The 12503-nt window shown below is 53.5% G+C and overlaps 1 protein-coding gene across 3 annotated transcripts in view; it reads right to left on the bottom strand.

The window, feature by feature from the left end:
- Nucleotides 1–6218: 6218 nt before the first annotated feature.
- The window catches only part of POLA2 (DNA polymerase alpha 2, accessory subunit), a 37720-nt gene continuing 31435 nt past the window's right edge, over nucleotides 6219–12503 (bottom strand). For all 3 annotated transcript variants that reach the window (XM_066254059.1, XM_066254060.1, XM_066254061.1), the window contains 5 exons: nucleotides 9712–9820; nucleotides 8983–9089; nucleotides 8205–8264; nucleotides 7815–7941; nucleotides 6219–6693 (listed from right to left, as the gene is read on the bottom strand). In XM_066254059.1, the coding sequence (XP_066110156.1) occupies nucleotides 6544–6693; nucleotides 7815–7941; nucleotides 8205–8264; nucleotides 8983–9089; nucleotides 9712–9820 (553 nt within the window). In that variant the 3' untranslated portion in view covers nucleotides 6219–6543. The remainder of the gene's footprint in view (nucleotides 6694–7814; nucleotides 7942–8204; nucleotides 8265–8982; nucleotides 9090–9711; nucleotides 9821–12503) is intronic.

Here is a 12503-nt window from a genome sequence, read left to right as displayed (position 1 = left end):
AGAATGCTTTCATGTGGTTCAAAATTCAGAAGTCACAAGAAGCAAAAAGTCTTTCTCTTACCTCTGTTCCCAGGCACCAGTTCTCCCCACAGACAACCAGTGTTATCAGGTTCTTGTAAACACTTCTGTGGTCTTTGCATGTGTGAGCAAAGCCCCTCCTAGCTCTTTTACACAAATGCCATGTATAGACAAGTAGAGCCCAAAGTGCTGCAGGCCCTGGTAGGGGTGGAGGGAAGCAGGCCCTGTTGTCAGAGCAGAGGGAGCAACCACATTTAATTGAGCCTCTGGTGTTCATCTTGTCCGGCACCTTGTTTTTTCCAGTTAACATTATATTTATAACCATTCTGTGTCAGTACAGTGTGTCCCAGGCCTCACTTTTTGATGGCTGCATATTATTCCAGCGCCCCACAATTTATATAAGTAGTTCTCAGCTGGTGGACATTTAGCTTGTTCTCAGTCTTTTCCTTGACAAGCTGTGCCATAGTGAGTCATCTGGTACAAATGCTGTCGCACATGTCTGTGAGCACAGCTGTGGAGCAAGTTCCTAGGGACTTGGGGGTCAACATGTGCAGTTGTCCTTTGGTCAACTCTGTCTGCTTGTCCTTCCCAGGAGATGTGCCTAGAACCAGGCCTCCTGCATGAACTATGGTGCCCGTTTCTCCTCAGCCTCGCCAGCACCTGGTTGTCAGCCTTTTTGATTTCTTTTTATTTTAAAATTTTTATTTATTTATTCATTCATTTTAGAGAAGAGAGACAGAGAGACAGAGAAGGGGGGAGGAGCAGGAAGCTCAACTCCCATAAGTGCCTTGACCGGGCAAGCCCAGGGTTTTGAACCGGCGACCTCAGCATTCCAGTTTGACACTTGATCCACTGCGCCACCACAGGTCAGGCCTCAGTAACAGCCTTTTTGAGTTTTGCCAGTCTGAAAGGCCAACAGTGAACAGAGCCGAAGAACCTCGGCTTTGCGCTTCTCTCATGACAGGCGAGTTCGGAGGCTTCAGGGCCTTCGAATCCCCTTCCCAGGAGTTGGCTGCAGAAGTGTACTTAGGAAGGTAGAGGGCGACCTGGAGGGAGGCCGGCCTGGTGGCAGGGGACCATTTGGGGACAGCTGGTTCAGGAGAGAGTCAGAACTTGCTTCTGAACTGTGGTGTAAAAGCCAGAGTGGAGATAATGAGGCCGAAAGATTGGAAGTTGGTCACAGACCAGGGCCATGGAGGGAGGAGAAGGGGGGTCAGGTCCAGTGCAGGGTGATGCCTTGGGTGACGAGGGTGGGCAGGAGAGGGAAGGGAGGACGGTGGGGCCACTCAGGGAGATGGAAGATTCTAGGGGTGAAAGTAATGTGCCACCTTGCCCACATCGTGACTGATGGCTACATGCTCATTTACCTGCTTCAGTGCCACCAGCCCTGGGCAGGGCCCCTGCTGTCCCTCCGGCCTCAAGCCACCCCACTACTCTCTCCTCCCTCTGCTCCAGACAGGCGTCAGCATGCCCAGCCACCAGGGCAGGCCCCTTGCCCATGCTCCTCCCTTCATCCCAGCTGCGCCGTCTCCCACTCAAGGAAGCCTTCAGACCCCCAGTTGATGTCAAGTCCCCTTTTCATGTCCTTGGACAAACTCTGGACTACTGTCCTGTCTGTGCCATTGTCTTGATACCTGTCCAACTCCCACTGTACTGTAACCACCAGTTTCCCCAGAGTGCATGCCACATAGCAGTTACCCAATGAATGAATGAATGGCAGGATGCTGGGGTTGAGAGGTAGAAGAGACTGGAGTTAGCTACCTCACTGTGAGGCACACACAGCAGCTGTTGCAAGACTAACTCCCAGAGGACATCCAGACTTGACGGGATGTGAAGAGCTAAGGTGTGGACGGTGGGGCAGTTGTATACATACATATATATTTTCCCTTTTTTGTGTATGTGCGTGTGTGTGTGTGACAGAGGCAGAGAGACAGACAGAGGGATAGATAGGGACAGACAGACACAAAGGGAGAGAGATGAGAAGCATCAATTCTTCACTGTGGCACCTTAGTTGTTCATGATTCCTTTCTCATATGTGCCTTGACCAGCGGGGATACAGCAGAGTGAGTGACCCGTTGCTCAAGCCAGTGACCTTGGGCTTCAAGCCAGCGACCTTTGGGCTCAAGCCAGTGATAATGGGGTCATGTCTATGATCCCACACTCAAGCTGGTGAGCCTGCACTCAAGCCAGAGGAGCCTGTGCTCACATGGGCGACCTCAGGGTTTTGAACCTGGATTCTCTGCATCCCAGTCCGACGCTCTATCCATTGCACCACTGCCTGGTCAGGCTATATTTTCCCTTTCTTTTAAAGTGTCCATGCTCATGGCAAAGATTTCAAACAGGACATGAGAGTAGACATGAAAAAGAATTCTTCAAGGTCCTGACCCCTAGCCCTTTAATACCCATCCCCAGAGGTAACCACTGTCACCACAAATACTCTAAGGAGCAGAATACTTAAAGGGGATTTGAGTGCTCCCTGGAGATGGGCCTCGGGAGCAGCCTCTCGGGATCAGGAATTGGCCCTGCCTTCTAGCCATGGGCCCAGTGCGCCTCCTGCCATCCTCTTTGCGGGGCTGCAGGGCCTGGAGCCCACCTTGGCCACCCTGCTTCTCCCCTTTCCCAGTCCTGAGCTGACGGGGCCCTGGGAGACTTGGCAGCGATGAGGAGGCAGAGGAGACAGGCTCAGTTGGGCCCCGCAGACAGACCCGTGAACAGATGTGATCCCCAGCGTGCAGGGATCAGAAGTCACAGGGTCATGGGGCAGCACCTGTCCTTGAGACCTGGACTGGGGCAGCTGCAGGGTTCTCAGCTGTCAGGCAGGCTCTGAGCAGGAAGGAACCTGGAGCTCGAGGAGGAGGGTGGGTCTGTGTGGGAGGAGCTGGAGCTGGCTGTGGGCCAGGATGGGTCCAAGGGCAGGCCAGCCACTAGGCCCAGGGCATCCCAGGACAGTCCCTGGGGCAGCAGACATAGGCCTGGCCACTCGGGATAGAAAACCCAGATGACGGAACTCAGGGTACAGAGGGCCCAGTGCCTGAGCGCAGCAGACCGAGTCCCACCTCAGTGATGGCCGCCGTGGTGCCCTCCGGACCGTGCGGCCAGGAGTGTCAGCTTCCCCTCGTCTCCCCTCTCCCTCTGTCTTCCCTTCGTTTCCTCTCCCCCTCCCCCTCCCCCTCCTCCAGTCTGTCTCTCACATTTCCTTTCTTCATAAATCTAAAGCCCCTCCCCACACTCCTACACCACGTGGAAACACACTCACACAGGAACCTGCACATTGAGTATTCGCAGCAGCATCACTGACAACAGCCAAAGAGTGCAAGCGACCCCAGTGCCCAACCACTGAGGAATGGCTAAGGAAGTACGGTGTGCCTGCAAAACGGAGGACCACTCAGCCAGATGAAGGAATGAAGCAGCGCCACGGGCTGCAGCAGGGACATTTGAAAACATGTTAGGTGAAAGCCAGACACCAAAGGCCATGCATTGTGTGATTCCATGTACATGATATGACCATTATAGGCAAACCCAGAGACAGACAGTGGCTTCCTGGTTTCCAGGGCATGGGAGTAGGGAGTAGGTGGTGAGTGACTGCTAATGGGATGGGGGGTTCTTTGTGGGGTGATAAAATATACTCTGGAATTAGATAGCAGTGATGTTTGCACAATACTGTGAATATAATGAAACCCTCGGAACTGTACACATTAAAATGGTGACGCTTTGCCTGACCTGTGGCGCAGTGGATAGAGCATCCACCTGGAATGCTGAGGTTGCTGGTTTGAAACCCCAGGCTTGCCCAGTCGAGGCACATATGAGAAGCAACTACAACTAGTTGATGCTTCCTGCTCCTCTCCCCCCTTTCTCTAAGTCAATTTTTTTTTTAAAGTGAAGTTTATATTCTTACATCTCAATAACAATTTTGAAAATGTTCAAAAATAATCTAAGCACCGTAGCCAGTCAAGGGCTTTCATGTCCAGTTAGAGGGCTCAGTCTGGAGAGGCCACGTGTCCACCCAGGACTGGCTCGCAGATGCTCAGCCAAGAGCCCCAGGGTCAGGGGAAAGGAAATGGGAACCAAACAGAGAAGTAAAATCCAGTCTACATGGCTACTCTCCGCACCAGGGGAAGAAACAGGGCCGGGCTGAGCCAGGCTGGGTGACCCGAGGTCAGGGAAAGAGGACACCAAGCCTGAGGAGGCTGCGGCAGGCAGGGCCGAGCGGAGGGCCTGCAGGCCCTGGCCCTAGCCTCACCCCGGCCCCTCCACTTCCCCCTCCGCAAGCCCTGGCCGCAGTTTCACCCCGGCCCCTCCACTTCCCCGGCTTTGCTCTTCCCTTAGGTGCCCGTGCACCTACCGCTTCCCTCAGCAGCTCTTCCCGGCCTTTCTAAGACAGGGCCTGCATCTCAAGACAGCTCTGCAGGGCTAAGGGCAGGCTCAGGCTCCTCCGCCAGAGCGAGGAAGAGGCGAAGGGCAGGGCTAGAGCTTAGAGACGCGAAGGGGAAACCTGGTAAGGGCTTTGCCTTTTGGCACAAGGTCCAACCAGGACCAGGGTCCCAGGAATCTCAGCCCAGCCCGGGCTCCTCCACCATCACTTTCAGTCAGATGACCTGTGCCCATGTGCAGGAGGGAGCAAGAGCTGCCACGAGCCCCAGGGAGGACGCGCCAGGAAACCAGTGACTCAGCTGGAGAGGGTCTGAGGAACAATCTGGTGGCAGCTGGTGGGCACGGACTTTCAGACAAGGGAACCATCTGGTGGCAGAGGCACACCTCCTCCAGATCTGTGTATTCTCTGGCTTTGTACCCTGCTTTCTTTTTGTTTGAGTTTTAAATGCCCACTCTGACCTTCCCAGATCATTTCCAAGTTACACACTTGTATCCAGGTAACAGCTTTCGATCCCATTCAGTTCAGGCGGACTCCAGCTTTCTTCCCCAGGAGGCTGCCCATCACCTCCCACCTGCCCTGCGCACGCCTCCCCCAGGATCCAGCCCTTTCCTTCTCCTCTGCTGTCGCCCCATCCCACCAGGCCTCTGGGTCCTCCTGAGTCTGTCAAGGGGACAGGGGGCTCTCTGGACCTTGCCAAGTGGAGACCAAGATGTTACCATTCCCAAGGCTTCCTCAGAAGCAACATGAAAATACTTTCCAGGAGTCGTGGCTCCCCCAGAGCCACACACGGGCTCACATGATAAGGCTGAGCCTTGTTTATCGTGGCTGAGGGCCTGTTTGTTAATCTTCCCAGGCAAGGGTTTCCCAAGGAGGGGAGGGGTGGGTTTTAAGCTGACACTGGGCTTGGTGGAATTACAAATGACATTCTTGAACGGGGCAGCTTGTGGAAGAGGGGCCTGGGCTCCAAAAATACCACATCTGGAGGCTGATAAGTCACGTGGCCCTCTGGACCATGGCTGGGTCCTTCGTGTGTGGGGAATTCTGGGAGGAGGGAAAACTAGCTCCCCGAGCTGGGTCTTGTCTCCAATTCTTGTCTTTAGAGGAGGCGCCTAGAAAATGAATGAAGCACAACAGCAGCTGCTTGTTTTCAAAGGGAGACCAGTTTGACCCAAGTCGAGTCTGATCTGTCATTGGTTCCACCCTCTGAGGTGGGAGGCAAAGGCAGGGGCACTGTTAGGTTAGCCAGTTCTGACTTAAGGCACAGGCGCTGGCACCCCCGGCTCCCTTGGCCCAGCAGTGGGGGGTTCCCTGGCTCGGTTTTGGCATATGAGTCAGGGCAGTCTGCCAGTTTAGGGCAGAAACCCACTCCACGTTTAGCAGAGATAGCCTTTCTCAGACGCCAGGACACATGGGCGTGAGGATGTGCTGGGCATTCTGGAAGGCCTGGCCTCACCCAAGTGTCCCGCGCCAGACGCGGGCCAGACGGCCATGGACCTCGCCAGCGCCAGGGAACCCAGCACCGCACAGCCTCAAAGGCCGCCCCTCCAGATGGAGGGGTCAGGCCGGGACCACGCTGTGCATGTGAGGGCCGCTCCAGGAGGGCCAGGCACACAGCCAGCTGCTGGCTCTGCAGCCCAACCCTGGGGCCCGGGCCAGCAGCGGCCACCGGGGCCTTGGGAGCAGCTTAGGCGCATCGGGTGGGGCTGGCCAGAAACCAGTGACAGACTCGGCCTTTTCTGGACATAGGTCAAGGAGGAAACATTCCTTTGTTCACTACCAGGAAAAAGAAAAAGCAGAAAAGATTAGACTCAGAGAAGTTACACTCAGAATTAGCTTTTATTTTCCAAAAGTTGTTCCCGTGTCTGCCTCATATAGAAGTCACAAAGCCCACTTGCTTTTTCTGAGGTGCTGCGCCCACGGCCAATTCGCTCTGGGCCTCGTGTCAGAGACAAAGTGTTCTCCCAGACGCTCGCTCAGAGCCAGGCCAGCTGCGCAAGGCCCTTCCTGCCGGGCCCACTCCCCAAGCCGCTCCTCCCCGCTGGCTGCCTCTTTCACTTCACCTTCCAGCAGCCGGCAAATGGCCAGAGGGCGACTCCTGGGCCCCTGGTGCTATGAGGGCCCGCACAGTGGGGGACAATCAAGTACCCGAGGCCTCAGATCCTGACCACCTGGGCAGCAACACAGGGACTCTGCCTGCCTTCGCTGTCCGTGGTCTGCCTCCTGAGGTAGAGTCGGCCATAGGTGCCCCCGACCTGTCCTTTGGTAAGGCGCCCGGGGTTCACACAGACACAGTCGAGGATGTCCTGGGAAGGGAAGAAGACGGTTTGGAAAGGCCAAGACTAGTGGGGCTGATGTGACAAAGTTGGAATCAGCTAACAGTTCAATGCCAAGTTCAACACCAAAGAAGGCTTTATAAAATGGAAGGGAAGGCAACCAAACACTCTTAAGTCAAATATGTTAACTTATTATTGGAAGAGTTCCTTTAGAGCAGGGGTCTCAAACTCAACTCAGCATGTGGGCTGCAGAGCAAGATCACAGCCGTTCGGTGGGCCGCACTAGGTCTACAAAAGGCAACTGTTATGCAACACTTTTCTCACTGCAGTTGAAAACAAAAAAAAAATCAGTACAACATTGTTCGGTGGGCCGCATGCGGCCCGTGGGCTGCGAGTTTGAGACCCCTGCTTTAGAGTCTCTCAAACATTATGAAGAAGGTGACTGGGCAGGGTGACAATCAGCTCCCAAACTTAGAGACACACCTGACCTGGTCATTGTTTTCCAACATGAAAAAGTTTACCCTTTGAGGATGAACTGACTCTGATTTGGCAAGAGGGGCATTGGCTGGGTGGAATCCCAGTGAGAAACACAGTCCCCAGGTGGGCGGGGCCTCAGCAGCAGGGATGAGAACCCTAAAGCACCCTCCAAGTGCTCAGGGCTGAGGCTGCTTGAGGTCAGATCAGAATTCAGGGGCAGGGGCAGCAAGCGCCTGGGTGAACCACTCCCAGGTCACCCTGGCAGGGCCCATCTGACAACCATTGTTCGAGGGCTATCCTTCTTGCCTTTGGGGCTGCCATTTACTTCAGTGATTGCCATTTACTACATTTGTTTTCCAGTCCTCCAACCTCCCCCAGGGAGCGAGCAGACCCACGAAGATCGGGTGCTGGCTGTCATAAGGAAAAGGACAAAACTGGTTCTTTGGCCCTGGCCGCATAGCTCGCTTGGTTAGAGCACCACTCTGAAGCAGAGGCTGCCAGTTCAATCCCCGGTCAGGGCACATACAGGAACAGATTGATGTTCCTGTCTCTCTCTCTGCCTTCCTTTCTCTCTAAAACCAATAAATATAATTAAAAATTAATTAATTAAAACACACACACACAAAAAACCCTGGTTCTGGTCTGGTCTGGGAAAAAGCAGAGTTGAAACTTACTTTGACAAAGTACCTCAGCTCTGATGGGATTATGAAGACATCGGGGGTGACAGGCAGCTGTGCATAAGCATAGAAATTCTCATAGTCAATGGCCATGTCTTCCTGGGGAGGGTAGAGCGGGTAGTAGCTGGGGAGACGGAAAGAAACAGTCAGCGGCGGCTGGTTCAAGACCCCTTTTCCCAGATGGATTCCCCCAATGTCACTGGTGCCCATGTTGTCACACTGTCTTTTCCTTTCCTCTGTTTGGGGGGAGAACACAGGTGTGTCGTCACAGGGTGGAGTTCCCTGCGAGTGGCCCGGGGAAGGCTCTCACAGTCACATCTGTCAGAGCTCCACGGCCCCAAAGCGCTCTCTTCACGGGCAGTTAGTGACTCCAGCATGCGAGCTCACCTCCGCTGCGTCAGAATGTGCTTGAGTATCCGGCTGAGTCTGTCCGAAGTGCCAGAAGAGCTGGGGAAGGCAGAAAAGCAAGAGATGGAATGCAGAACCTATTTTCCAGTTTCTCTTTCTCTTTGGGGAGGACTCAAGAATTTAATAAATGAGAGAGACTGCATTGGCCAAGGCACAGTGACAAAAGGGTCCCTCTGAGGAAGTATAAAGACCCATCCACACACACCTCAGCGTGTTCCCACAGGAGGGGGAGCAGAGCACTAGGTTAAGGAAGAGCAGGTTTTTACCCCAGTCCCGTGGGATAAAAACCAAGACAGCCAGCACCAGATTGTGCAAGAGCACGCAGTCTGCGCCCGAGCGAGGCGAGCATGCAGCCCGGTGACCCCTGCACCTCAAACCTCAGCCAACAAGCCCACGCCCATGTTCACACGACTGCCGGACCCACACTGTAGAGACCTGGCTGCCTCTCACTCTCTGCAGAGCCACATGCTGCTCTGGTGGGAGAACAGCCTTCAAAGGTCACAGCTCATCCTCCACCAACGGGGACACATGCTCTTGTTTAGGTCACAAAGGTGGGAGGACACGAAAAGCGGATGAACTATGACAATAAGTTAAATGCAGACAGATAGACGTGGTTCTTTGTGGTCCCAAACACTGCAGAGACAAGCAGTAATAGAAACAAAGGCTCCAGCTGGTCCCTTCACATGGTGGGGTGGGGTGGGTGGGATATGGCAGAAGGCCAGCTGTCCTGCCCACTAGGCTGGAGTACGAGCCTCACCTGCTGATCTCCTCGGCCCCCATGTGGAAGAGCAGATCTGTGGATGTCAAGCCAAACACCACACCATTTATAGAGAGGCTGCAGGGCTCAGACACGAATTGCACCCGCTGAAATGAGGAGTTAGGATACACGTTTGACACCAAGTCAGAAACTTCTTCCCTAGGAAAGCAGAGGTCTCCAAGGGCTGGGAGCTCACCGAAAGGGAGACCAAACCAATGTGCAGTAAATTACAAGCACAACTGCCTATTAAAAATAGTAGCCAAAGGCCCTGGTGCGCTGGCTCAGTGGTAGAGCATTGGCCTAGCACGTGGATGTTCTGTGTTCGATTCCTAGTCAGGGCACACAAAAGCGACCGCCTGCTTCTCCACCCCTGCCACTCCCCTCCCTCTTCCCCTCCTGCAGCCATGGCTCAGTTGGTTCAAGAGCATTGGCCCCAAGCACTGAGGATGGCTCCATGGAGCCTCTGTCTCAGGTGCTAAAAATAACTCAGTTGCGAGCATAGCCTAAGATGGGAGAGCACTGGCCCCAGATGGGTGTGCCGGGTGGATCCTGGTTGGGGCGCATGCGGGAGCCTGTCTCTCTACCTCCCCTCCTCTCACTTGGAAAAGAAGAAGAAAGAAAACAGTAGCTGAAGATTCAGGCCCTTCACCCTCCACTTCGGACAGAGCTGGGTCACCTGCGGCACGGTCAGTTCTGGCTGCCTGCCGGTTGAGGCGGGGATGCTGGTACCTTTTTGTCCTCGTGAGGCAGATCGGAGTAGCTGAAAGGCGGCTGTGGGTACACGGGCTCGTGGTGCACATCTCTCAACGATGGGACAAAGACAAGGTGGGAGCCGGAGCTACTTTGTCAAAAAATCATCAGAAGAGGGAGAAAAAGGAGCGCAGGTGAGTGAGAACAGCGAAGCACAGTAAAACGTCAGAGCCGATACGAGACCCTACTTCCAGGGAAGAAGGTCGGAACTAAAGTCTCCTATGCAGAGATGCCACTGCCCATGGGACACTGTGAGGGAAAGACGATCTGTGCTCACTCACACACGTCCACCGCGACCCGGAGCAGGTCGCCCAGGAGGTACTTTCTCTTGGCTCTGCATGAGGAGAAGATTGTACTTCAGTTTGGTAGAAAAGGGGGAGAGAAATTGGGATCTAGAAAATCTGGAAAGACAGGATTGGACCAAAGAATCTGTGTCTCCGAGCCAGAGCTGAACCCAAAGGCCTGCTCTGCGAACAGGTGTGGCTTAAAGGCGTTCCTGACTCAGACAGGGCTTTTTCCTAGGGAGGGGCCGGCACGTGAGCCAGACCTGGAGACGGCTTTCATAGTTAGAAAATCACCCTGCAACCTCCTACTAATGAAACAGTAGGCCACAAATTGGACCTGGAGGACAGAGACGTCTTCAAAGCAAAGGCCAAAGCCGACTCGCTTCTCCCAGAGCCAGCCCCTCGCCTCTTGCATGGAAAGCAATGCCCTCAGTTCTTATTTCTCAGCAGTCTTGCAAAAATGAAAGAAATATTTAACAGCAACACTAAAAGCATAGCTGACAGATGCTTTCTTTGATGGAGACAGAAGGAGTCTCAACGGTTACAACACAACGTGATGGGAAAACCTTTAACTACGGGGGCCAGCTGTTTATTCTCCTCCGTCACACAAAAGAAGAAAGGGAAAGTCTGGTTTCCTTGGTTCCCTCAACTGTGCTTGGCAGAGGGGCCTGTAATAAACCAAAGAGGCGTGAAGTGCGACTCTGGGGCCTTATTTAAAACCCACCATGAACTCTCACTGCCACCTTCTCTTGATTAAGATGTGTGGCCTTCCTAAACATAGCTGATGCCCACAGCTGCCTTCTGTACAGGATAAACGTATTAGTGATCGTTGTTACACTGGTCACTTGTCTGTCATGCCTGCTCACGTGAACTGAGACTTTTGCAATAGAAAATCAGAGTCTTGCCTGACCTGTGGGGACACAGTGTATAGAGCGGCCCACCTGGAACGCTCAGGATGCTGGGTCGAGGCCCTGGCTGCCCTGGTCAAGGCACATATGGGAGTTGATATTCCTGGTCCTCCCCCCGTCTCTCTCTCACTCTACCTCTCCTTTCTTTTTTTTTTTTTTTAATTCATTTTTAGAGAGGAGAGAGAGACAGAGAGGGAGAGAGAGGAGAGAGAGAGAGAGAGAGAAAGGGAGAGGAGCTGGAAGCATCAACTCCCATATGTGCCTTGACCAGGCAAGCCCAGGGTTTCGAACCAGCGACCTCAGCATTTCCAGGTCGACGCTTTATCCACTGCGCCACCTCAGGTCAGGCCATCTCTCTCCTTTCTAAAATGAATAAATGGAATCTTAAAGAAAAATTATATATATATAAAAAATCAGAATCTTGAGACCAAAGGAACTTTGCATATTAATTAAAGTCCCATCGACATGGAAAATTTCACTATAATTATCCAAGTCTACCAATTTGGGTGCTGGCGTCTGGCAAACGGGCTGGGGTGACCAGAATGGGACAGTCTGTGCTCCAGATCCCAAGGGCCCAGTCTGGGATGAACACAAAGGTATACACTGGCTGCTTGAGGAGATGGAATCTGTTTCAGTGTAGGTGTTGGGAAAGCAATAGTTAAGGAGGCGACTGCTCTCTTGCTCATTATTATAGACCGGCAGCAGGGGGAGGGCCCGAGAGAAAATTCCAACTATGCTGAGTATTGCACAACTTCATGCATCACGGTAGGAGGGTCCTCGAATGGGCTTGGCTCCTGGAATAGAGGAGGTGCTTCCTCGCTGAGTCTGGATTCTACTGACAAATCAGCTGAGCACTCTGCATTTCTTACCTCTCAGGAACAAGCAATTCCCCAAACGAGGACCCTTTCTATACTGTCTGGGGAAAGGTGGGGCATCCCTGCCACACACACTGGCCACAGATGAAAGTGCCTGGTGGTGCTGGGCGCTGCCCCAGCGTAACAAAGCCTGTCTGTTCTTTGTTTGTACCGCTGCTGTCAACACCACATGGGGTGAGGAACCCAAACAGAACTCGATCTCACACTGAGAGCACCAGTGGACTGCTACAGCCCCTGCTGTCCCCAGGGAGACCGCATGGTTGACAACACAGGGACACCAGCCCTGCTCCTGGTTTTGGGGTGTTTATCTCCTGAACTCTCCATGTCTGATGCGCTCTCAGGGTCACGACAAACCTGGGAGGCAAGAGGGAAAGCACTGTCATCGCCGGAGGGGGGAGGAGGGGCAGTTCCAGCCGCAGCCCGTCCCTGCACACTGAAGTCCCCTGACTTGGGGTAAGTTAGCTGCGCCCCCGCCTCTGTGAGGTCTACCACGCCGGCCACGCGTGGTACAGGAAGGTACTATTCCACCTAACTGACTCTGGGATCAGTTCTCCTGGCCAGGGGGTGGATGATTATACATCTTGTTTTAAAAGACACCTTTGTTACAGACTTGCTTTTAAAGCTTAGTCTCAGGAATTTTTTTTTTTTTTTTTTAAATGCGCCCAGCTACAGGCAAGCAAATCCCCAGAGAAGATCCATCACCT

This window comes from Saccopteryx bilineata, chromosome 1 (genome assembly GCF_036850765.1).
Source record: "Saccopteryx bilineata isolate mSacBil1 chromosome 1, mSacBil1_pri_phased_curated, whole genome shotgun sequence".
Classification (NCBI taxonomy): Eukaryota; Metazoa; Chordata; class Mammalia; order Chiroptera; family Emballonuridae; genus Saccopteryx; species Saccopteryx bilineata.
This window is presented reverse-complemented; position numbering and strand designations above follow the sequence as displayed.